The sequence below is a fragment of the Poeciliopsis prolifica genome, unplaced genomic scaffold (assembly GCF_027474105.1).
Source record: "Poeciliopsis prolifica strain line A6 unplaced genomic scaffold, Auburn_PproV2 SCAFFOLD035, whole genome shotgun sequence".
NCBI lineage: Eukaryota > Metazoa > Chordata > Actinopteri > Cyprinodontiformes > Poeciliidae > Poeciliopsis > Poeciliopsis prolifica.
The window spans coordinates 5,197,973-5,223,576 of record NW_026562410.1 but is presented as its reverse complement, the minus strand read 5'-3'; the positions used below and the strand labels follow the sequence as shown (position 1 = coordinate 5,223,576).

General features: G+C 40.4%; 2 protein-coding genes across 3 annotated transcripts in view; one reads left to right on the top strand and one right to left on the bottom strand.

Moving 5' to 3' along the window:
• Positions 1–16,845, top strand: part of LOC129374175 (synaptic vesicle glycoprotein 2C-like) — a 41,594-nt gene extending 24,749 nt beyond the window's left edge. Inside the window, exons 5-14 of one of the 2 annotated variants that reach the window (XM_055052439.1) lie at positions 3,751–3,884; positions 4,687–4,776; positions 4,857–4,967; positions 5,058–5,146; positions 5,630–5,794; positions 8,897–9,030; positions 10,991–11,194; positions 11,332–11,491; positions 11,634–11,685; positions 13,090–13,208. In XM_055052439.1, coding sequence (XP_054908414.1) covers positions 3,751–3,884; positions 4,687–4,776; positions 4,857–4,967; positions 5,058–5,146; positions 5,630–5,794; positions 8,897–9,030; positions 10,991–11,194; positions 11,332–11,491; positions 11,634–11,685; positions 13,090–13,113 — 1,163 coding nt within the window. In that variant the 3' untranslated portion in view covers positions 13,114–13,208. Of the gene's footprint in view, positions 1–3,750; positions 3,885–4,686; positions 4,777–4,856; positions 4,968–5,057; positions 5,147–5,629; positions 5,795–8,896; positions 9,031–10,990; positions 11,195–11,331; positions 11,492–11,633; positions 11,686–13,089 lie in introns of both variants that reach the window. The other variant, XM_055052438.1, reaches the window with a different exon arrangement.
• Positions 16,846–19,371: 2,526 nt separating this feature from the next.
• On the bottom strand, positions 19,372–23,030 carry LOC129374192 (proteinase-activated receptor 3). Its single transcript, XM_055052463.1, has 2 exons — positions 22,870–23,030; positions 19,372–22,048 (listed from the first exon to the last, which is right to left on the bottom strand). Exons 1-2 carry the CDS (start codon positions 22,934–22,936, stop codon positions 21,009–21,011), a joined length of 1,107 nt encoding a protein of 368 aa, XP_054908438.1. The 5' UTR covers positions 22,937–23,030; the 3' UTR covers positions 19,372–21,008.
• Between the last annotated feature and the right edge of the window lie 2,574 nt (positions 23,031–25,604).

Below are 25,604 nucleotides of genomic sequence, written 5' to 3'. Positions count from 1 at the left end.
GTGTTTAGCAATGGTTACAGTTCACCGCCTGAACTATTTGTGGTTCAGTTTTCATTAAATTAACATTGATTTCTGTATTAATTTGCAGAAAATCCACATATTGTCAGTTCTTTTTGTACAGGCTGGATAAAATATTCAAAACAAAATGCAGCTTGGGAAACTGGAATCCCAAAGCTAATGGTCCGTTTGTTACTGAGCCATAATACATGGAATATTGACCAACATATATGATGTGCAAAGATGTTTATAATGAAGACACTTGACAAAGTAGCAAAATGTAATGTTTGCGACTGGTTTCTGATCGCAGGTTGTTTTTATGACTTTTTACTGTTGTGTTTTTATGATGTAAAGCACTTTGAACTCCCTTGTTGCTGAAATGTGATGCACAAATAAATTTGCTTATTGAGACGCTATTGTTTGGTGGTTGCGAAGTAGCCAAAATAGGAGTGCTATTTATTTTCCTCGGTGCTGATTAGCTCATACTCCAAAGAGCAGTGAAAGGAAAGACTGTCAATATTTTGGGTGTTTCAACAGCTTTGTAAAGGACAGAGGAACTCTTGTGGTAAATAAAAAGGTTCTGATGAGTACATGTAGCAACAAAGACGTAGCCGACGTGTCTGCAACCAAACGTACAGGCTTCGTTTAAAAGCGCGCTGACTTTATTTGTGACGGCGGGAATGCAGAGAGCGCCTGCTGATGGAGGTCAATTGGTCAGACGCCAGTGTTTTAACACATTCTTTTTTTTTCCCTCTCTCGGAGATGCAGTGACGTGTGGGTAATAGGTTCCGCCGCAGTGCTCGCTGCATTGACTAGTGGACAAAGGCCAAATAGTATGCCAGTAAGTTTGAGAGAGAGAGAGAGAGAGAACCACTTTGTCTCTTTTGTTTTTTCTTTTATTATGTTGAAACTCACAGGAAACAAAAGGTTTCAGGAAGTAAAACATTAAATGTTTTGTGTTTAAGAATGTTTTTTTCTACCATTTCTCTGATGAACACCGCAATGATTAGAAATTAATCTCACACTGTGAACAATGGCCAAGGACAGTGTGTGTGTGTGTGTGTGTGTGTGTGTGTGTGTGTGTGTGTGTGTGTGTGTGTGTGTGTGTGTGTGTGTGTGTGTGTGTGTGTGTGTGTGTGTGTGTGCTTTAGCAACGCTCACTTCGGGGACATAAATCTTGCTGAGTTTCGAGATCAGTCAGCCGTTCCCCCCAGTCCATTATAGCTATAATTCCCCTAATGAGGTTTGTATTCTTACAAGCTACAGCAGCCGTCGAGGCTGCGCCTGCACACCGAAACGTTTTACTTATATTGCCTACATGTTTCTGCACTGCAGCTATTTCGGTGATGTACAGGTGGATTAAATCCAGACAGTTATTTTAAAATGAAAAAACTCGATGTGGCGTCCAAACCGTTGGAGGTGGAGGACCCTGAGTCTCCCCATCAGAGGCCACTTTTTTACTGGAAACTGTGTATACAAAAATAAAGTTACTTATTGGAAACAGTTTCCTGCTCATGCTTTTTATTTGTGTCTACTTGAACTTTAACAGAACATAAAACGTGTAATGTTTTGCTTCTTTTTCAGTGAGCAAGGCTACACCCTCAGGCAGAACGGTTATTAAAAATAAAAATATAACTCACTCATGGTGCAGTTTTATGCAAATGTAAATGCTCAAAAAACTAGCTAATAGGAGCTAATCTGCTCTGAAAGTAGGCTGCTTTCAGCATAGATGAAAGCAGCCTTTTTCCAAGGCAAACCTTTTTGCTGTAAACATCTTAAAACATATAATTGTGACATATCAAAGGGTGGTTTAATTATTTGCTGCTGTTGGTGGGACAATGCCTTGTGGGATACCTTCCTGACAAATCTTCACTGTCACATAAACTAAAATAAGTTCAGTTTAAAAACTTATTTTTACCTCAAAAGCTTCTCGACTTATTTAAATCAAGTGATTTTTACAAGTACGTTTAAAAAAAATTGAAGTTGAATCCAGTGAATTTATTTGATAAAAGCCGACATTGTGATTCATTGTGACCCAGAAATTCACTGGCCTTTGACAAAAGTCAAGTTATATTCACTCGTCTTTTTCAATTAAATTCAATGTTTTGATTTACAGTGTACTTGGTTCTTCTGGTCTTTTCTTGCTCAATGAGAGGTTTAAACATTTCACATTGAGTTACCCGCCGCCATTTAAGGATAAATATTACAGTGAACTGATTTTTTTTTAACATCAATATTAAAACCTGTTGTGTTCATGTCAGTATTAATTGGACAGATTTGTGATTGTGATGAAATTGACTGGAACATGTTATTCTTCTCTGCATTTATTTCTCTGTGTGATTCCTGCTAGGAGTTCTGGACATACTGAACCATTTTGGATGAACCACATGATAACCACATGGGTCTGCTTTGAAACCAATATTCACAGGCCTTAGTGAACACCTGAGGTAAAAATAAAGCAATAAAGGAAGTAGCAGAAGCAACTGCGACCCTTGAGTCAGTGCCGCCAACGCAGGTCCAGTTCTGTTGAGATTGAACAGAGCAGATGTTGCTGACCAGAGAGTTAAACTGATTTCCTCAGTGAGTTCGTCTGCTGCTTGGGCATCAAGAGGAGAGACGTGTGCTGCTTCTCTCCAAAACTTAACCTCATCCATGTTCTCTAGAAAAGAAAAACGCTAATTCATTCTGCTGTTTACTAATTTCTTTTACGTGTTCATGATAAAGCAATGAATGACTCGCTAATACCATAGAAATTCTATTCATTTATCTCACCTCAATTTGTTGTGAATTGTGGATCATTAGATGATGGCCTTCGTATCCTGGGTGTGTTTGGGAAAATGGCAAATTGGACTTAGAGACATTTTGTCCTGAACACGTCTTACAAAAATCTGCATGGTACATATAATCAAAAGAGAAAATTAGACTTTATACAACTGACACAGTTTTTCATTTTAGTATTTTTTTTTTTTAGCAATTTGTGCATCCTTTGCAAGAATTCAGAATGGGTTTTGTTGAGCGCAAACATGCGTCTTATATAAGTACAGGACTTGCAGGGCATGAAGGCGGTTCTCCTGACTTGCTGAAAAATGTCCAAATCGTCTAAAGTTCACTGCCTGTTTTTCTAAAATTCAAAATGTTTTCTACGTGCTTATTTAAAGTTCATTTATTGATTTGCTCGGTACAACATGGTGTCATGATAAAGTATCTCTTTCTACAAAAATAACCTCGATAAAGGTAAATAACTCGTTCATGTGTAATTTAGATTGAATGGATATTTTTATAAGCTACTTTCGTTGACGCATATATGCATAAAAAAAACCAGGTTGAAGCAGAAAAAAAATGATAATTTTTTTTCACCATTTATACATTATTTATTTGGTGGAGTCGCATACAGCTCCACATCATCAAAATTACTGGTTTGTTAGTTTGTGCAAACAGCTGCAATAATCACTTCCAAAGCCAACAACAACAGATTGATGACAGTAATAAAACATCTGCATCAGGCCTGATGGTGTGAATCTAAGGAGAAAAAAAACAACTAAATGTGCTCAATGTCTGCATGAATGCAAAGAACGTTGCTGACTTAAAGGTTAATTCATCTGAGGATGTTTCAGAAAGCATCTGTCTGTGTAGGATTCATGTTAAATTTTGCAACATTTAAAAAGAAATAAATGCTTTAACGCTGGCTTTTTTTCTGATATTATCAATTTTACTCTCAAATGACATTCTGCACATGCCTGGCTCTGTGTACAGGGTGGAGCTTCAGCATGGGGTCAGCCTACCAGTTCCACAGCTGGAGAGTGTTTGTGGTGGTCTGTGCGCTGCCATGCGTCTCCGCGGTGGTCGCTCTCACTTTCATGCCCGAGAGCCCCCGCTTCTTCCTGGAGGTAAAACTCACTCAATACCAGCAGCTCCAACATTTCGTTTTAACGTCGACGAGTTTCTATGGAATTAACTTTTTCTTTTCTTTTTTTTTTTTTTTAGCATCAACAACTTTTGTGAAAAGGCTAAATATAATGAATCAATGCCACTGGCAGTTATTGGCTGCGTTTCCATTACAAATTCACACAAAACTGTGTCGATATTACGCTAATGTGAAAACCCGCCACAATTTTACAACTGCAGTATTTCCATAAAGTGAGAAACACAATTAAAATCACACATGAATAAATTTGTTCACTGAGTTAAAAAAAAAAAAAAAAGTTGTCCAACAACTGCTTCCTGTCGTCTTCTTCATCATTTCCACCAGTAGTAACATCCGGTTGTTGGTCACACGACTCGTGTGACGTGAACAAAGTGTTTCCTTTGAAGTTTTGAAAAATATACAAATTTTGATGCCACTGAAAAGCTACCTTATTATCCAAGTGCTAAAACCTTTCATTGAAAACCAGATTTTTTTTCCCAGAAATTTCCATTGTTCCAGTAAGCAAATTTATTTTCGTAACACCAATTGTGCAATTTGGCTGCTACGGAAACACAGTGAATGTCTCCTTATCTTTGACTGCTTTCAGTTCAATCATATTTGTAGCTTATGACTTATGTAACTTTTACAAAAAAATATATTGTTATACATATTTGTTAAAACTTGCACTATGCCAAGACAGTATGGTATGATGCAGGTAATCAGTAAAACATTTTTTACTATTCAGAGTATGTGTGTTTTACCTGCTACATGTGTCCGTCTCCCAGACAGGGAAACACGACGAGGCCTGGATGGTCCTCAAACACATCCACGACACCAACATGCGGGCCCGAGGAGAGCCTGAGAGAGTCTTCACCGTAAGCATGCTCACCGTCCCTGAGCGCTCAGCGTCCACTGCAGCGCTCAGCAGCTGACAGATGGGTGTCGCCCCCTGCAGGTGAACAGGATAAAAATCCCCAAACAGCTGGACGAGCTGGTGGAGATGCAGAACGAGTCGGCCAACCCGGTGCTTAAGGTCCTCTGCAAAATCAAGGCTGAGCTCAGAGGGGTATGAAGCTGTTTTCTTACTTGATCTGATTAATTTTGAACCTTTAGGATGTGAAAGATGTCACATTTTTTTTCTTTTTTGCCCTGGCAGATATGGCTGACTTTTATGAGATGCTTCAGCTACCCAGTGAAAGAAAACACAATGAAGCTGGCAGCAGTCTGGTTCACTTTGTCGTTTGGGTAAGAAACAATCCCCTTCAGTTTTCCGTTGACAGACTTTGTGTTTTTATTGCCTTCACTATGTTTAATGATGCTTTCTACGGCCCTGGAGTTGATACTTAACTGTAGCCATCACTACTTCCCGACCTATTAACAGTTTGTGTGAAGAACTTCACTCTAAGGTAGTGAGTGCATCACTAAAACGCTGACCATGGATGATAAGTCATTTTTACAGAATTTGCCTCTTTTTTTTTCTTTTTTTTGGTCTGTTTACCCACATGCTGTCATTCTCAACAATAAAGAAAATCATGTAGCTGTTCCTTGAGACAATCAACAAATCCATAAAATCAACTTTAAAAATCTGCATTTCGTCGTCTACACAGAATTTTCTGCACGCACAAAGATGAGTGCTACTTGCTGAGTCATGGCACAGGTCCCACTCTGTGCACAAAATGGGCACTGGAGATGTAGGTGTTGTTCATTTAGAGCAGCGTGCCATTGCAGGTTTTACGGGCTGTCGGTGTGGTTCCCCGACGTCATCAAACACCTTCAGGCCGACGAGTACGCCTCCAGAGTGAAGATCCATCACAACGAGCGCATCGAAGACTTCACCTTCAACTTCACACTGGAGAACCAGATCCACAGAAACGGAGTCTTTATGAACGACAGGTACAGATAAGACACGGCCTCATCCACAGGCACTGGGCTGCCCACAGTGTTTGGGCTTTGGTGGCATCACATCAAACCTTCTGCACCACGTGACAAAATCGGCAAATTTAAAGCCAACTCAGGACTTCAGTCAATGCCATGGATATCTCTCAGGGGCCAACATTTATTTATTTATTTATGTTCAGTTAATAATGCAAATGAATTTCTGTTGAAACTTCTTTTGTTTTTTTTTCAACCTGCTCAGCAACAAATTAACAAGGATTTTTAGAAAAAGAATGTGAGTTGTACAGTTTCCTAACCTTTTGGTCAAAATGATCAGTTTTTAGTTTATTCCCCGCAACAACAATGATGACCCTTAACAGTGTGTAGTTCATTTTAGTTATTGGGTGTGATTAATTCTGTTTCTGCGTAAAAAGGCAAAGCGGACAAAAAGAAAAAAAAACTTGTCTAATAAAACAAAAACACCTCTTCTGTACCTAAAATGTTCTTAGATAGAACATTTTAGGTACAGCTTTAAGATATAAATTTGTCAGTTTAAAGCAAAGAGCATTACTATGTGCTATTTTATTCAAATTAATTTGCTATAGAAATTGGGGTGAATGTTAATTTCTAAAGCTTCATGGAATGAAACGTCGATCACCAATTAGCTCCAATCTTACCTAATCAAATACAATGCAACGCTTTGGATGCATCAGTGTAAAGCATGCTGCTGATTCACTCCAGAACAGGGGTGCCCAAAGTGGGACCTGGAGGGCCGACGTCCTGCATGTTCTAGTTCTCTCAACAACACTGTCTGACCTCACAAAAGCAAAGTGCATGTAGACATCATGTTATTCACTGATAGTTGGACAATTTTTTGTCCCCCTTTTTTTTGTGAGAAAATGAGTTTTAAAATACCACAATTGTTTTTAAAAGAGTGAAACAGCTGATTGTTATTTATCTCTTACATATTTTCCAAGTATTTAATGATTTCTGGTGCTAAAATAGCACGTTTTCCCTTCTAATCTCTCTTTACTAGAAGTTTGCGATTTAGAGCGCCGGATAATATCTTCTGTTTCTTGCCGTATTCCCAATGTGAGATATCCATGGCATTGACTGAAGTCCTGAGTTTACAGGCCAGCTTCCTTGAATTCCTGGTTTTCCAGACAGAAAAATAAATGCAGCCGCAGCGTAGCGCACTGCACCGTCGTCAAAGGTGCTTGTCCTGAAGTGGTACAGCGGCGCTATTTGTCATTCCCTCGAACGTCCACAACAGGTAATATTAATCCTGCCTCCTTTATCTTCCCCAAACACCAGGAAATTAAAAGCCTTATCACATTCCTGGTCCATTTCTCTGCCCTCTTCCCTCTCTCTCTATCTGTCTCACACACACACACCTGAACACAAGGTTCATTTACAGAAAGGGCAGAGAGATACGGCAGGGTAAATGCACACCAACACAACCATAGTGGGGAACACTACATGCAGCAGATTGTATTATTTAATAATAATAAGTTGCTTTTAAATATTGACTTATTTATAAAGGTCAATGCATATTAATGGATGTAGAATGTTGTAAATATACTGGATTTAGCAAAATGCTAATTCACCTCCATTATTAGTTAAAAAAACAAACAAAAAAAACATAAGATATAGACATTTATACAATTTCATAAAAATAAGGAAAACAGCTGCAACAAATAAAAGCTATATATAGACTGGAAAATTTGCTACAAGAAGTTTATGCCAAAATAATTTTTTTTAAATCCTAATACATGAAATTAAAAAGATTTAAAGATGCACTAAATAAAGAATTAAGATACAAATTATGTTTGAGTGGAAATGATTCCTGAAATATTAGATATACAGTTAAATCAGTGAGAACATGAAAGTTACATGTGCTGCATAAAATAGCAACGTCTTTTTCTGACAGTGTTTGTTTGTTTTTGCCTAAAGCTTATTTTGGAAAAAAAAAAGAAAATTTTTTTTCAGGAAGTTGACAACTTTGAGGGCATTTCAAAATTATTCACATCTCTTGGAGCTTTACGCATTTTTTAAAGTTCTAATTTATTTACGTTTTTTTTTGTAAATAGAAAAAAAGTATGCATTCAATGTTTTGTGGCGGTCGCGTCACAAAATGTGGGGAAGTTAGAGGAGTAGGAGAACGCCTGCAGTGCATTGCACCACAGTTTCTGTTCTCAGCTAGCATCGCAACAAGCTGTGCTGCCTCTGAGTCACGGGCCGACGTCGATCGACGAGTGGGGAGAAAAACTGTGTTTCTGTGGAGCGATGGCTGAATAAGGACAGAGCAGTTCTGAACATGAAGACCATGTGGAGCCTTTAAAGAAATGCTTGTACTGAAGAAATGCTGTCTGTTGTTCTGGTTCCACTGACAAGTCACGATGCGGTTTTCTGCACCCGCAGCAGATGAGACAGCAGAGAGTGAAACATAGATTAAAGGGGAAGTTGAAGTCCAACTTTCGCTCCACGCAGATTGTGTTCTAGAAATGATTGTTTTTATGCAGTTTATCAAAAGGCAAAATACGTTTTTCATCTTCACAAACATGAACTCACCTTTAAGTTTCAGTTCTTTGTCCAACAAAAACATATAGCAACTGAAATGTCCCTTAAATTTTTGATATTTTAAAATATTTTACAGTTTCCAGGAAGACTAATCTGCCAGTATTAGTCTTTGAGAGGGTGAATCTACATTATTATGCCATTGTCAATATAAAAATGGTCTCAAATATTATTATAATTGCTGGGGCATCATATAATCCAGCGAAATTTGTTATCATAACTTTCAATTTTAAATTCAAAAATAGTTTATTGACCCCAGAAGGAAATCAAATAATACATTTCAGTCTAAATGTCTAAAAAGTAAATTTCTAGAAATTCTATTGAAGCAATTTATTCAGAACTTTGTGTTTGATATCTGCACATTTAGAGAAAAAAGCAACTCTGCATTTCGGTGATGCAAGTGAGACACCAACACGCTTCCTTTCAAGGGGAAATAATTCTGTATCAGCACCGGCTGGCATCCGCAGAATGTCAGATATCGCTCTTTTATTATTTTTATTCCCGCTTTAATGGATTCTACTGTCGTTTTCTATCTTCTCCCAGGTTTCTCAACATGAAGTTCAAGGCGGTGACGTTTATAGACTCGTCTTTTATCAACTGCTATTTCGAGGATGTTTCCTCTGTGGGATCCTCCTTCAAAAACTGCACCTTCGTGGACTCTTTCTTTTACAACACGGGTGAGTTTACTTCTCCAACTTGGGCTGTTCCTCTAACAAGTGCAGTGAGTCAACTGAGATGTTTTACCTTTCTCTTATCTGTCTTTGGCATGTTGGATTCTGAAAAACACACACACACACACGCACGCACGCACGCACACACACACACACACACACACACATCTAGGGAGGCTCCATTGGGGGTTAGTATGCAGGCCTGTCGCAATAAGCAATAAATCAATTTATTGCATAATAAATTAAAGCAAACTCAATAATTTCCATTTGCATGATTTATCAATGTTCTCTTTTTCTACCAAAACTGGATGACAAACGTCTTCAGTCTAAATGAGCCGTTTTCTTTAAAGGACAATTGTGTTTTTCATCTTTCATTTTACTTGTTGTTTCTATTGTTTTGTTGATTTATTTTGGATATTTAAAATGTCTTCCAGTTTCAGTGTTAAATGTTTGTTATAATTTAAAGTTTATTGATCTTTGGAAATGTGTTCTTGCATTATTTATTATATTACTTGAAAAAGGTCTCAAAACAGCGATATTGTAGTTTATCACAACAACTCCTTGGACAATTTATCATCGAGCAAAGTATTGTGACAGGCCTATCGGTATTTTGTCCTTCAAGGAGACATGAAGACAACATTAAACTGAAGTGAAACATTGACGTGTGGAAACATCATCAAACGATGGAAAAACAAGAAAGAAGCCAGACCGTCCCAAATACAAATCCAGACAACACAGACTGATTTTAGCCTCGTTTGTATAACCTCTGTTTGTTTTCACCAAGACAGATTACTCATTGTTCACAGACAACAGATGAAAAACAACATTCTGGCCGTTAATTAATGTCCATTGTCCCTACCAAAGTAAATGAAATTAAAACGATGACACCTTTTTGTGTCATAGTTCTAGATTTTTAAATTTCCCTTTATTTGGGCGGTTAAGATGCAGTTAGTCAGCGTGAGGTGCAGCATCCTGCTGCACTGAGCCCATGCATCTAAACGGTTGTTTACAAAGTTTGAAAAGGACTGGCCTTAGCCGTATTATGAGAAGTCGATTAATCGTTTGCATACCTCGTACCTTTGTCTCAAAGTGGCAACAGAAATGAAACATCCCTGTTAATTCATCACTTAAATTCCATGAAAGTTACCAAAATAAAAGTCAAAAGTGAATTTTTTTCTCTGTTTTTACAAGGTTCTGCCTAGTCACTTAAAAGCTTGCGAAAAACACACACACACGCATACACACACACAAAAAAAACTCTGGACTTGAAGCAAAATGAAAGCAGCAGAGGCATGAAATGATCTGAGAGAAGCGGAGCTGAATCAGACCTTGTGGGAGCACCATGCGAGAAAAACCGTTCCCCCCAGCACTCTGTGAAAGCGCTGAACATGGAAACAGCGAGGCCATGTCAAGTTTGCCGGTAAAGCCCTCTGGGAAATGAAGTCTCATTGCTCCCAGCAATACGTCGGGAAAAAAATATGTGAAGAAAAAAAGACGAAACGAAGAGAGACAGGATAAGATCGGACGGTGTGTATGCATGTGTGTGTGTTTAGTGGTTACAAAGGTGAGAAGCTGGAATGTTTTCTCACCGCAGCAGCAGCTGCTGAATTATAATGATGTGCAATTTTCCAGCAGGCAGGTTTGTTTCATTCCTCATAATGATGACAGGAAAAACACCAGCACATTACGGAAGATCTATAAGGTTCCCTAGATTCTATGTTTTCTGTGAAATTAGGGTATTTTTCCATTGAGTTTACCTTTAAATATGGTTTATTTTAAAAAAATAAAAAATGGAATGTCTCAGTTGGCCTTAGTTGCCTCAGAGACTCGTACGGATAAAAATGTGCACCTTTAATGTACCGTTAAGCTTGGTGGAAATGCATTTTTTTCTGGACTCAATGCTAGAAATTCATGTTGATTTTAATCAATGGACCTTTCAGCTGAACATTTCTGCTGCTTTCTACAGACGTAGATGATGCCAAGTTGACAAATTCAAGAGTGATCAACAGCTCCTTCCACCACAACAAAACCGGTTGTCAGATGACGTTTGACGATGACTACAGCGCCTACTGGGTCTACTTCGTCAACTTCCTGGGAACGCTGGCCGTGTTGCCGGGGAACATCGTGTCCGCTCTCCTCATGGACAAGATAGGACGCCTCAGCATGTTAGGTAGGTCCAGGATCCGCTCTGACCATTGTGCAAAAATGACCCATTGGTCTCTGGACACCAGCCTGGGCGTCTGTAATGGCCTCCAGTGACACAAATATGGGCCATTTGGAAAGGATGTTCTATACGCTGTCCTCCAGGAGGCTCCATGGTGCTATCGGGAATCAGCTGCTTTTTTCTTTGGTTTGGCACCTCCGAGTCCATGATGATCTTCATGCTCTGTCTCTACAACGGTCTCAGTATCTCTGCGTGGAACTCCCTGGATGTAGTCACCACTGAGTTGTACCCGACAGACAGGAGGTGAGTTACACTACTCGACTAAATTTAGCAGTACGACTTGATGAACGAGTGCCAAGCCTTGTTTTGTACATTTTAAGTACGAGTGGTTCACTTACCGACATTCTATGACGGTAACCCTAATTTTCTCTCCTGGTGACCGCAGCATATCAAAAATGACAATATGGAAGACCACACACTTTCTGTCCCCAACCAAGGTACAGCTATTAATGGGAAACAAGAATCAAACTAATGGTTTCAGTCCTGGTTTGTAAAACTTTGTCATCACCAACCTGTATTCTGTGATGTTTTTTTTTTTTTATAGAAGTCTAAAATATTTGAAAAAATTGTTTAATTCAGCTTCACAAACTGAAATACCTTGATGCAGTGCTACTTGACATGTTAATGTCTGGCGTTTTCAAAACAGCCAGATTTGATATTTTCTGACTTCAGATTCTCTTCGTAGGTAGTTGAGGTCGCTGGCCGCTGCCAATAGCGGGGGTCCCACTGTACACCGTCAACTCTCATGGTATTGAGACATAGTGTAACCAGTTGAGAACTCATCAGTTCAGCCACAGAGTATTAGGTTAGCTAATATCACAGAGTGGAGGACAGCCAAGTGTAAGGCGCAGTGAGCAAAAATCAGCAACATCAAAAGTTTCCATGCCAATACCTGCAGACCTCCGAATTATATGTGACTTTCAGATTAGCTCAAGAACAGAGTGTAGAGAGCCAAACTGTTTCATTCAAGCCTTGCATCACCAAGTGCAATGCAAAGTGGCACATCTAGTGTACAGCATAGGACCCTAGAATAGTGGAAACAAGGAAAATTTGTAGCTGCATTACCACACTGTGTGAAGTGTACAATTTGGGGAATGAGGAATTACAATGAAAGGTTATTCTTGAGGGCTTGTCTTGGAGAGTAGTCCCATTAAAGGAGTGCAAGTTGCTTTGCTAGGAAACCACAGAGTGAATCGATTTGTTGTTGCCACATGAGAGATTGAGCCGCTAAAGTTTGTCTCCTTCCTACATCCCCCTGAATGCTGTGTGGATTTGGATTGGAGTTCAGTAAATATTTTATATATCTGAACATTCGATCAGACGTATTAGCTATTGGTCAAGGGTCTATTGCAATATATATTATTATTGATTTATTGTCCAGTCCTGTTGCTCCTAATTTTGTGGAAAAAGATTGGGGATGGTACTTGCAGTACCAACATAACTGTACACCACTGCATAAAGCAAGGTCTATAAGAAAATGTGAGCTTTGGTGTAGAGAAACTACACTTGACAAATAGCTCAACCTTCTGGAGGATCTTTGGGATGAACTCCGAAGGAAACTGTGAGCTTGGGTTACTCACTGACCTCACAAATGCGCTTCTGGAGGAATGGCCAGCTGTTCCGAGCAACACATTGGCACTGAATACTCAACAGATAATTATTAAATACAGTCACATTAAGTGATGTTGGCAAAACAAAAGACACTGGCTACCCTTACGTAAGTCCTCAGTAAGTAGTTGGTACTTAGTATAAATGAGTGACTGATTATTTGATCTTTTTGATTGTAGCTAAGGATGCATATTCTGTTCATGGCTGACTTTGTTTGTCTCTTGATTTTTCAGGGGTACAGGATTTGGCTTCTGTAATGCCATATGTAAGTTGGCAGCAGTTCTTGGCAACCTGATTTTTGGCTCCCTGGTTGGCATCACCAAGGCGATTCCTATTCTCCTGGCGTCAGCTGTTTTGGTTGGTGGCGGACTGGTGGGCCTCCGACTACCAGACACACGTTCCAACGTCCTCATGTGAACGCCGGCCAAGAAAACGGGGTTACCAGGTTTTTACTCAGCCTACTGAACACTTGGTTCTCAGCTATTGTTTATTTAAATGTCACTGAAACAGTTATTGCTGCCATTGCCCAAAAGTATTTCATTTCAAAGAAACAATGCTAAGCATCGCAACTACTCAAAATTACAGGTAATGGTTGTTCAGTTGATTCTGAGTAAAATACCTGCTGAAGACTCGAAAGCAGTTTTACAGAGCTGCAGATGTACAGAGAAAGCTTGTATGGAAAATTGTCGTACAGATGCACCAGATGCCAGTTTTACTTTTTTCCAGAACTGTTGGTGTTTAAAGCAAAAGGCTCAGCAGCTCATTAGCTACAAGCTTTTTCACACATGCAAGCCACAAAGGTGTGTACAAAAGCTGCAAAAGACTTGGGGTTTCAGCAACCTTTCATATCATCCCCAGTATTGCTCAGAAAGAAAGTACATGCAGACACAATTACACGGCTTTTCAGTTAGTGCTGCAAACGATCACCAAAACAACATTATCGTCAAACATTTTGTTACTTTTTAAATAATAATTTTCCACATATTGTTGGAGTTTATTTTTTTTATATAGTATCCTTACAACGACATCAGTAGTAAACATTATATTAATATTGCAAATGTTCATCAACAAACCAAAGAAACTTTATTAGATGTTGGATAGATTAAGAATTGCAAAAGATGACTTACAGTGTCAATCTTCTTACAAAACCTTTCCATTAACAGCTGCTCTGTTTTATTATTAATTTATCATTTATTTGTCATAGCAGGAGCAGCTGTTATGGTCAAAATAAAAGTCAATATAACAAAACTTCTCCAAAGCAATCCTTTATAAGGAACCTCTAGAGTAAATTCCATTATTCAGACATTGAGCCTTTATAGTTTTGCACCGATGTAGCATCTCATCATTTGAAAAGACGTGAAAGTTACAGTATGGTGAAAAGAGGCTTTTCTACATGTCTCCATGTTCTACAGCCTGTAAAGTGTTTACTGACTGCTGCTCTAGTGTGACACCCAGTGGTTGTTTTTTGGAATTGCACATTATGACCTCAGATTTGAAAAAATAAAATAAAATACAAACTAGACCCTGGAAAATTCAACCTGAAGATATGATTTAAAGAAAGTGCACAACTGAAATTCAAAGGTTTTACTATGTTGACGTATTAGAGTCATTGTACATTAAGTTCAGAAATAAAAAAAAAAACAAGGACATTATCGAGTTCAAAAAGTCAAAAAATGAGCAACTTTTGGAAACTTACTGAATTTCAAAAGTTGCAAATGTTTGACTTTTGGATCTTAGAAATTGTTCCTAGAAAATTTCTAGAAAACTGACTCATCTAAAAATTTCTTGGGCAGAATATTTCTTTGCCTTTTCCATTTATTAAGACCCAAATACACCATCTTATTTTGACACGTTTATGGGGTGGGCTTCTCACAATCGTTCCCATTTTGACTTCATTTGCTTTTGTTTTCCTTTATGAATACTGGTGGAATCACTGGTACGCTGAATAACATGGCGTACGTTGAGAATGATAACAATCCTTTTATGCAAATCCAACTGCAAGCTCCTAAACCTCTCATTACAACCCTACATAGTTTTAGCCTTGGGCTTCTTTACTTGTGCTTCTCGTCACCAGTTAGAAACTGAAAACATGTTCTGCATATATTTAGTGATGAACATGTAATGAAAGGTTGATGATCATCAAGTCTTTTGACGCAAATTGCAAGACTGACAAAGTCTTAAGGTAAAAACAAAAATTAAAAAAAAAAAAATAAATAATGAAGTAGTAGTTTAGTCAAAACTGGCAACTTCTGCAGCTACATTTCTAAATAATGAAAAAAGTTTACATTTTCTGCTTTTTACTGTGGAGACTTTTGGGAGTCGAGTCCTTTTTTGTCTGAACGCTTCCTGTCTCTTCCTCTCTTCGTGTCTCTGTGCGCGTAGCGGCGTCAAGCTCGCCACGAAGGGCTTCGCTCTTCTGTAAAGAATCAACGCCGCAGGACGCTTCTGTCGATGTCTGAACTTGTGCTTCTCTTTCTTTCTATCTTTCTCCTGTCGGTTTGCTCACGGTGTCCCTTGGCCCTCTGTGACCTTTGTTTACCTCCTCTGCCTTGCTGCTGCTCCCTGTGAAACTCAAAAGCCTTTCTCTGAACTTGTGCCTCTCTCTCTCTCTCTCTCTCTGTAGCCCAGCTCTTCCAAACCTCTGCTGGACGCTTTTGCTGCTCTTTCTTGCTTTTCCCCCCCCTTTGGTCCCTTATTGATGTGTGTGGGTGTATGTGTGCGAGCGTGAATGTTGTGACACTCAATTTTTGATTTATTTTTGTTTGTACCATTCAAGTGTGCTGCACAAAAGGTTCAGTTAACATCCTTTACCCACAATAAAAGCCATGTCGATGGCGTTAGCTCTCAGAAACGTCTGCAAATTGTATTTGCGAAACGGCCGACTGTTTTAGTCTGCCGCGCAAATTGTTCTTTTTAGATCTCAGCACAATGAGAGCAAATGTTTAAATGTTCTGCGAGTCTCGAGCAAGTAAATAATTTTAGAAATGGTTTTGAAGTTTTAGGAGATAACTGTTACAACTCAATTTGAAACGCTGCTATTGTACTCTTCCTTACAGGATGCCTCCATTTTTATTGAATGGAGGGCCTTTGAGTAAACTGTAATGATCAACAGAGCTTCGGTTGTGCAACAGGATTCAAGGATAAACCATCATATCTGGAAATGTTCAGTAACAACGCATTTCCTAATTTGGTAGAGCTTTCATTCTTAATAGTTTCTGCATTTATTTGTCATTAATAAATCCCACTACAGCACGTTAGGGCCGTGGTAGTCAGGAACCAAAGAAGCACATTTCCTTCAAAGCACTCAGAAATTTTGAGCTTAATGTAAGAAATTGTCGAACATTGCAAAGAAAAACTCAGAAATGTTTGACTTTTTCAAAGTTTTCTCTCTGAATGTTTTTGGAGTAAATTTCCTCCCTCGTCTATAATGGCCCTCGTACATCGAACGATTTTTCTTTCTTTAGACGTTTCACCTGATTTAAAGACTTCTCCTCACTGCGTTTGGCGCTTTTACCCTGGCAGCTCCAACTTGTGCTGAACAAACGTCTCTCAAAAATCCTGCATGTTTGTGACTAAAGTCTCCATGTTGTGTGCGCCCCTCGCCCCGGCTCTCCAGCCATTTTCCCGCATCTTCGTTGTTCCTCTGCGCGGGTCAGGAGACGTGTTTTCCCGGGTCGATGAATGTACCACTTCCTGCGTGTCGTCAGACGTGTCATGGACGGAGGCTCACGGAGCCGCTAGAAATGTACGTCCCGCAAACTGTCCGCCCAGCAGAGGCGCTCGGGTCTGTGTCCAGAGTGTTCTTAGTTCGATGGATTGCCACATTCGGGAACACGTTGCCGGAAACGAGCAACAAAGATTCGAGGACCTTTGCTGTCGAATAATGTGTGAAACAATTTACGTGTCCTTGATATGATTTATTTTGATAAGAAAAGAGAATGAGGCGTTACAGGTGGATTCCACAAACTGAATAAAGAGTTTCATTTGAAGAGTTGTGAGGCTTTTTATTACATTCTTCTAACAAACCACCAGGTGGCACCATGTGAATACAATTAATGGAAATGGCTTCCTCTGTTTGTTGACTATTATGGGCTTGTGCTCTCCACAAGGACTATAACTCAAATTCAAAAATCAAAAAAACTCAAGACTTCAAAGGTGAATCCAACTCAAAATGTCACCTGGTTCATGCAGTCAGGAAGATCAAAACGCAGTTCTCTGTTTTATTCCAGTTTCAGGAAAGCAAGTTACAAGATGCTGCTTTTTCCTGCTCCTGTTCTCTGACTGGAAAGATTGGTAAAACAAAAAACCTTATGATCACCCACATGCATAACAAGCTGCCCAACACCGACCTGTTTATACCGCGAAACACCCAAACTGAAATCAATTAACTAATCAAGTGAACAGCGAACCAGAGAATTTATTTTAAATAACAAACAAAAATTCTAACTATAAATCAATGAGAAAATAAGCAGATGAACAAAGCTGGAGAAATAGCTCCTGCAGACGGTGAGACACAAGGAGAGATTTTCTTGCGCTAGGCCAAATCTTGAACAAGATGGAACATCATGTCTTATTTGGGTCAGAAGAAAAATGGCTGAACTGTTGTTGGTCCAAAGTTTAATATAAAGGTTTAATGTAAATTTTATATCTCATTTGGGAATACAGAGTGTAGAACAGTATGAGAAGATTGTGTATACAGATGCCTCTTGCCAAATGAATAAATTCGGTGTAACATTTTGCCTTGTAACAGAAGCAATTTCTGCCATTTCCCACAGCTTCTGCTTTTACTTTTCTCTGGTAAAAGCAGGGGTTTCGAAATGTTTTGCTCGAACACTTCCAGGGAGGTCTGTTATGTCTGGTTGGGCCGCGTACAGCTGTTCTAGTGGTTCGTAGTAGAATAACTCTGACATATTTTGAAATCACGTCACCGAAACATTCATGAGCTGAACAGGAAGTTTTGTGTTTTGAGGTGAAGACATGAGACAGACATTAACAAGTTTTTTCCTTTGTGGACGACGGTTTCACAAAATGGAATAGTCACAAATAGAGAAATGTTTTAGTCCTGGCTTAGTAAGGTAGGGTAATGAGCCTCACAAACTTAAAGCTTGAAGCACACACATGCTGTAACAGTGCAAAAACACATCATTTCTTCCCCCTCTGAGCAGTGCTTTCAGTCCCACTTACATAAGAGCCATTCTCCTCGGACTGGCCCGTCGATTGGTCAGAAAGAGAGGCAGATGCTCATTCTTTTCTGCGGAGCCAAACTGCCGCGGAGACGGGCGTTAAAAAAAAAACTTATTATGCGCAGTAATGTGTTTGAACAGCACAGCAGTCTGTTTTGATGACACCTTTTGTTCTGCAGCACCAAACCGCCTCGCTTGGAAACTTTGGCTGCTTCGTTTAAAGTACCATATAACATTAAGCAACAACAATTCCTCTGCAGATGATTTAGTGAAACTGACGCGCAGCACAGACCTCAGAAAATAAAATTAAAAAAATAATAACTTGATGGTAAAGAAACACATAGAGTGAGGAAGTCCAAAAAAAGATGTTTGCTTAGTCGGAGATTAAATGATGCAGGGAATGCTAACATGTGAAATGCAAAGAAATGCCAAGAACTGACAGTATTTCCATTAAAATCAGAGGAAAATATGTGAGAGATTGATGGCAAAAGCTTACAAATATTACATGTCAGCCCACAGGTGAGAAAAGAAATGTTTAGTCTGAGACACGAGGAATGTTAGTTTTGAGGACATAAATGCATCGCTGTTTATTTTGCGAGTTTAGGTGGGAACTTGAAGAATCATTACACCAAACAACAGCCAAAGTGATGTTGCATTAAGTGTTTTGTCGAAAAATTCTTCCCGCCGTGTCAGGGAACGGGCCGAAGCTGAACAAGCATTTCCAACTCTCCACCTTTTTCACGTGACGTCACATCACGAGCCAGAAAGTCCAGCGTTTGATCTTATGAGGCAGACCAAACGGCGCGCCGTGAAAACGAGGTGACAGATGGACACGTCCCAAAAGTTTCACACAATTCAGCACACGCAGTAAATTCACTTTCTAACACTCTGAGACCAGGACTGCAACTAACGGTTATTTTAGTAATTGATATTTCTATTAATTAACTGATGAAAACAGAAAACGGCGGCAAATTTTGCATTTTTTTCATTTAACCACTTCAGGCTTTTTTATGCAATATTTGAAGTACGATAAAAGATGCAAATAATTCATTTGCTTTTGTGAATAAGAAAACAAATAACATAGCATTCCTTTCAGCAAATGGCCATTTTTTAAAAGCATGAATAATCAAGTTAACGATTAATCGATTGCTAAGTTAGTTGACGATTATTTCATTAAATGTTTAATCACGATTAAGCTGATTAATCGTTTCAGCCTTATCTGGAACAAAGATCCGTTGTTCCAACCAAACAAGTGGGCCGGGTTCTGACAGTAAACATCAACCGTCTTGAGTGAAATGAACCACATACAACTTCCAATGAAAATCACACATATTGATGAATGAATATAATTTATTTCATCATCAGTGAGCTGTACAACATGTTGGGTGAAATACAGAATAACTTTTAATAAAAGGGGCAAAGGAGAGCATCACAGTAAAAAAATAATAAATACATTTGTAAAGAGCAAAGCAGAAGCCAAATAAGTGCTGGATTTTACTCCGTATTTCATCTTTGCTCGTCTGATGGAAAAAAAACTTATACAAGATGGATCTTCACATTAAACCGGGACATGTCGGTGAAACTTTTGACCAACCCAGTGTTGTTGTTTTTCTTTTTTTTGGGTTTGTTTGTTTTTTTTCTAGTCATTAAAACTGCAGCCACATGACATGTCCAGCAAATATGCGCTGCTGAAGAACAGGATGTATTTTCTGATCATCACACCTACCACAAATCGGAGAGTGAGATAACAAGGGGGGCGTGTCAGTCGTTCCATGTACTCAAAACAAAGATTTGTCCGAGCTGAAGATATTTCGGAAAAATCAAGATTTGATTTTGGCTTCTGTCACAAGAAACAAGGTCCAGGTTTTCAACACGATAAACTGATTTACTATCTCGCCAGTATTCTGCCGCTCTTGGCCTGCTGGCTCTACTTCCAGTAGCAAGCTTCATTTTCAAGGTCACGACTTTCCTAAAAGGACAGTAGCTACTGGCTGCCCTAGAACCTGGTGAATGATGCCACTATATACAGAATGATCCACCTGCAGGAAGCCGCGTTTCACGCCGTGCAGAGAGGACGAAAAACAAATTCAGGAGCCGTACCTCGTCAAAATGAGAAACGTTTCTGTTTAAGGAGATGCAAAACTCGCTGCACAGAGGTTTACTAAAGCCAAAGAGTCGTAAACCTTCGGCCATTGTTCTTAAATCCAAACAAAATACTGTGATCAATCATTTTAAATTACATTTAAGAATGCTTTCAACTATTTTGTAGTATTAACATCAAACTGGTAATAAAGGTGCAGGTTTCATCAAACCAATCTGTCATAAGCATTTCTTGTAAACACAAGTTCTACTTTTGAAACAGCCGTTGCATCAAGGCTAACGCTCCCCTCAACCGAATTGCTTTCTCTTTGGGAAAGCATGAAATTTGTCAGTTTCCTTCAAAACACGTAGGGTGCATTCACACCGGGACTGTTTAGTCCACATTAATTGAACTCCAGCTCATTTGCCCCGAAAGTCCAATTCGTTTGGGAAGGTGTGCAGGGATTAATCAAACTCCGCCTGAAAAAAGTCTCAGTTCTGTTGAAGTGAGCTGCGGCTCGGTTCGAATGCAAGCAGACATGAGATTGCTCCAAAAGCAGGAAATGCGCTATAGCGCAGTGCATTCTGGGTCAATAGAGCCGAAATAAACGGCGAGAGAAACGGCTCATGGTCTTTTGCCAAAGACAAAAGGGACGTCCTTCATTTTTGTTTACGTTTTGCAAAGTTGTGCTTTTGTAATTCCCCTCAGCGGTTCTTGGTGCAGCGCCCCCGCAGGTAAGGAGGTAAACAGCAGGTAAACAAAGGGCTGGGATTGTTTGACACAGTTTAGTGTGAAAGCAAACCGCACCCGTTGAAAATGTAACAAATACAGAAAATTGTTGCCCCCGAGTCTGAAGGACTATCAGGTGGGAAAACGCCATTATTGTCTTTCAGAATGACACACTGAGGTTCGTGCCTTTGAAGGTCAGAGAGAACATTTTGGATCCCGCAGACCTGGACATGAGGATAAAGAAGAAGGGGTCCAGGCAAGCGTGGAGGCAGCAGAGACACACCGCCATGTTGAAATATTCGTACAGACTGTCTGCCCCTCCCGCAGACAGCTGCACATAATGGAGGAAGTGCAGGACGCCAACGGGAAGGAAGCACAGCAGAAAGATGGTGAACACCAGAGAGCTGGACTTGATGTACATCGCCCAGTCGTAGTGCGACCGGTTGAGCGCGTTGAGGATTTTGACGAAGCACACGGTGGTGACCACCATGGGCACCAGAAGGCACAGAACCGCCAGAGTCAGGTTGCAAAAGAGCAAGAACTTGTGAGAGTCATAATTCAGGGGCATCACGTCGTGGCAGGTGGTGCGGTTCAGCTGGGAGACCCAAAATGTCTGTTGGACCAACATCTGGGGGACGACAGAGGCGCCGAAGACCAGCCACAGCGCCAGGACGGCCCAGGCTATGCACCTCTGCTTGGGCAGCGTTTTGTACATGAACGGGTGCACCACCGCCATGTAGCGCTTGACGGCGATGCAAGCCAGAGTCAGGGCCGAGCCGTAGAGGTTACCATAGAAACAGGCGGTGACCGCCTTACAGGCGGCTTCTTCGAGCACCCAGTTGTTTCCGAGGAGATGGTAGTGAGCCTTGAAGAAGAGGGAGACGAGCAGGAATAGGTCGAAAACGGCCAGGCTGCAGTAGAGGACGGCGGACGACACCTTCCTAATCTTGGTGGCGAGCAAACACAGGATGGTGATGTTGGTCGGGATCCCGACGATCACCGCCAGCAAGTAGATGATGGGGATGACTCTGGTGCTCAGGCTTCCTTTGAGGTACTCTATGGCAGAGTCGCTTAAGCCCACCAGAGACGGAGGACCGGTGGAGTTGGGAGGCTGGGTGCCACCGACGTCAGGCTGTGTGGGAAGATGTCCTAAAAGCACTCTGGGCTGAGGGAACACTTTCTTCCTTTCTTTCTTTCCTCCTGCAAGAAATTCAGACATCCTGTCATTTAAAAAAAAAAGCTTGTTTTGACGTGCATTTGCTGTTAACCTTCGGACTACAACAAACAACAGACGGCATGGCAACTATCTCCTCTACGATCCAATGCTTTGAATACACAAAGCGCGGTGGAGGACACTGTTGCTTTCCAAAAGCAAGACTTTGGGATTAAAAAAAATCTGTAAGCTCATCATAAGATGAGCGTTGCGTCTGGCGAACTTTCCACAGCAAAGTGGAAGTTCAAAAAGAAGAACACGAGCCGGAAGGAAGGAAGGGAAAAATGGAAACCAGGGTAAAAACTAACAGAGGGAAACATTACGTCTGCAAGCACAATGACTAACATACCAAAAAAACAAACACACAAAGGACATAAAACAACTGATCAAAACCAGAAACTAGTTCTAACTTAGTGGAATCATAACAATCCAACAAACTATTGATTTCAATTAAATCTATCTGCCACACCTATGTTGCTTGACCTGTTATTTCCATACCAGCTGTTTGAGTGAATTTACTTTACAATTATTACTTAAACGTATTTATTGTTTGTTTTTTTCTGTAATCTTAACTCTTCTTTTTACTCATTTAACTGTTCGCTTTCGCACCTCGGTCCTTCAAACTACGAGCGTTTCCTTTTAATGCCGAGATTGCCTTCAGTTCATGCATTTCTCCTTTTGTTTTTTGTTTTTTTGATCGTTCCTTTCATTTCACATGAAGCGCTTTGTGAATTCAGGTCGCCTGACCCGTCGACAGTGACAGAATCGTCTCTCTCTCTCTCAAACCTCACTTCAAAGCATCTCTTACCATGTTTCTGAAGTGTCCCGTGTATGAACAGGGCAACCAGGAGAAGGAGAATGAAAAGTTTCCTCATGTTGTTTTGCCTTGTAGTGAAATCAAGCTCTTCTCCGAAGTGGATCTGGCAGCTTTTAGTCCGCTGAGTTTCCCCTCTGCGCACTGTCAGCCCGTGTGGGAGTGCTCAAGTGAGAAGCACCACCTCAAACTCACATACCGACAGCCGGGTGAAAAAACAGCATCAGTTAACATGTGGGGTTAGCGTGTAGCGCCGCAGCTGGCTCTAAGTTTCACTTTTACCCCATGTGAACCACCTCTGCCTCAACTTTTTCATTCCTCTTCATTAAACCAACATGTTTGTTTTTTTCTTTACTCTTAATTTTCCTTCTTACTGACCAGCAGCATATTTGAGGAGCAGACTTTTGCAAAGGCAAATGTTTCAATATTCCTCTTGTCACACGGGAAACGACGATTCATGTGAGAGGAAACATGACGCAGGGCAGGAAAGACGGCCAGACAATTATTGAGGAAACGTCTGACCGGGGTTGATAAGCAGCTTTGTTTAGTCTCAACTCGCAGTGCTGGAACTCGGAACGACGCACTTCATTGTCGCAATAAAAGCTTTATCTCTTCTAGTGCCACTGGCTGCTGCTCCTGGAAAAATATCCAAACACGCTGCCGGGGCGAGCAAAGCAACCTTTTATGCTAAATCAGCCATATTGACACCCACCTGAGTGGGCGCGGCGTTGGCAACGTTCGCCCACTTCAAAATGTGAGCAGGAAAACCAACGTCTGAACCGCCGAAACGTCAACATTGATGTCAAACTTCACTCGAACTGAACATTTACAAAACAACCGAGAAAATCAGCGCTGATCCATTTCTGCCCCGCACTCAGCATGACACCCTGACCTATGTGACCTATGTGACCTATGTGACCTATGTGACCTGTGTGACCTGTGTGACCTGTTTGCTGCTTTCCTTGGTGTTTGCGATGCTGTTTGATCGCTAACTTGATCGCTGAATGACCACAAACTGCATCACTGGGTTTTGTATCCTACTTTTTTGTCTATTAAAGTGTTTCATCAATAAAAATGAAAAAAAAAATAATTTCTCCTGCTTTTTAACTACGTTCCAGTTTCTGTTGGTCCGTCACACGCAGCTCCACAGGTGAGGACAAAAAGTGAAAAGGTCTTGGCTCTGTGAATGTTTCGTTTTTCAGTACTTTCTCCGACCAAACGGACGGTTTATTATCTCTAGCTGCAGCCTCCAGCTGTCGGCAGATGTCTCGGTGTTTTCTCCGAATCCGTTTCTCAACTGTTTGTGTGCTCAGTTCACACTCGACCTCCGCAGTCTCTCTCTCTCTCTCTCTCTCTCTTTTTTTTTTCTCAAGAAGCGAGAACGCTTCGCGTCAGTGACGTCAAGCTGCGAAGACCACAGAGACGTTCAAAGCAAAAGTCGACCTGCTCCACGGCGGTTTCCGGCTGGTTGGAAGTAAAAACAAAACATAAATAAATAAATTTCTGCCTCATAAGAGCGGCAGGCTCACAGAGACAATGGAAATCAATAAACGCGTCTCCGCGGCGTCGCATCCGTTGGCCGCCATCTGCTTCCTGTGTCTCTTTACGACCACTGTTTCTGTTGCCCATAAAGTCAAACAGAATTAATAAATCTGTTTTTTTTTTTCTTTTTTCCCCTAAAATAAGAACTTTAAAGGCAGATCCGTTCCCCATGGGTGAAGGATCTCCTAAGAATCTGGGGCTTTGATCCGTTCATTTTCCCAGATAAAATGACGACGCGGCAAAAAACTCCGGTCGATTTGAAAAAGCAGAAAACGAGTCACAGTTTGTTGTTGGTTGTTCATCATGGTAAACAGCCTCATTTGGATCATTTGAAACACGCAACACATTAGTGTCGAATCCATTTAGAATCCATTGAAGCTGCTCCAAAGACTTAATGTTGGCATGTTTTTGGTTATGAAGTGTTTTTATGTTTTCCTGCTGGAAAGTCCAAGTTCAGCCCCTCTGAGAAAACTAAAAGAACCACAAATGTTCTCCAGAGTTAAGCGAGTTTATTATCACCAAGCGTTAAGACAGTGCTTACCATGAAAAAGCTCTTTCTCCAACTCAGCAACAACGTGTTCAGCTGAAGTGTGCAGGTGCTGACATGAGCAAGCCAAACGCCTTTCTGGGGGAAATATTTTGTGCCAGGAGGACAATAAGGCACAACGATGAGACGTCTGTCGAGATGAAACTTTTACACTGCAGAACATTGGACCGAGTGTGAAGCATGGCAGTGGCAGCATGATGCCACCGCCCTGAAGAAGATTCAAATTCTTCAACTTCAAGGAAAGTTTGACCCGTCATCCCCAACGATCCCAACACACGCATTTGGATTAAGCAACTTCTGGAATTGCACTGATCAGCAGTTTGTTTTCAATTCTTAAAGAGACAGTATCGTGTTTTTCCCAGGCCCATTGTGCCATTTTATGACACAATCCAGTAACTATTGTTAAGAATTAAAAAGAGGAAGAACTTGATTTAGCTCTTTAATTAATTCTTTGTCCCGAATTCCTGTGTCTGTGTAAGTGTGCAGAGAGAAAAGAGCAATCATACGACGTCAGACTTCAGATATTCAGAGTTTTATCCAGAGAAATTCAATCCAAGAAGAATGTTACAATAAGCCTCTCACCTAGAGCAAAAGTCCAAGATATTACAAAACAGAGACAAAGAACTGAGTAAAAAAGACA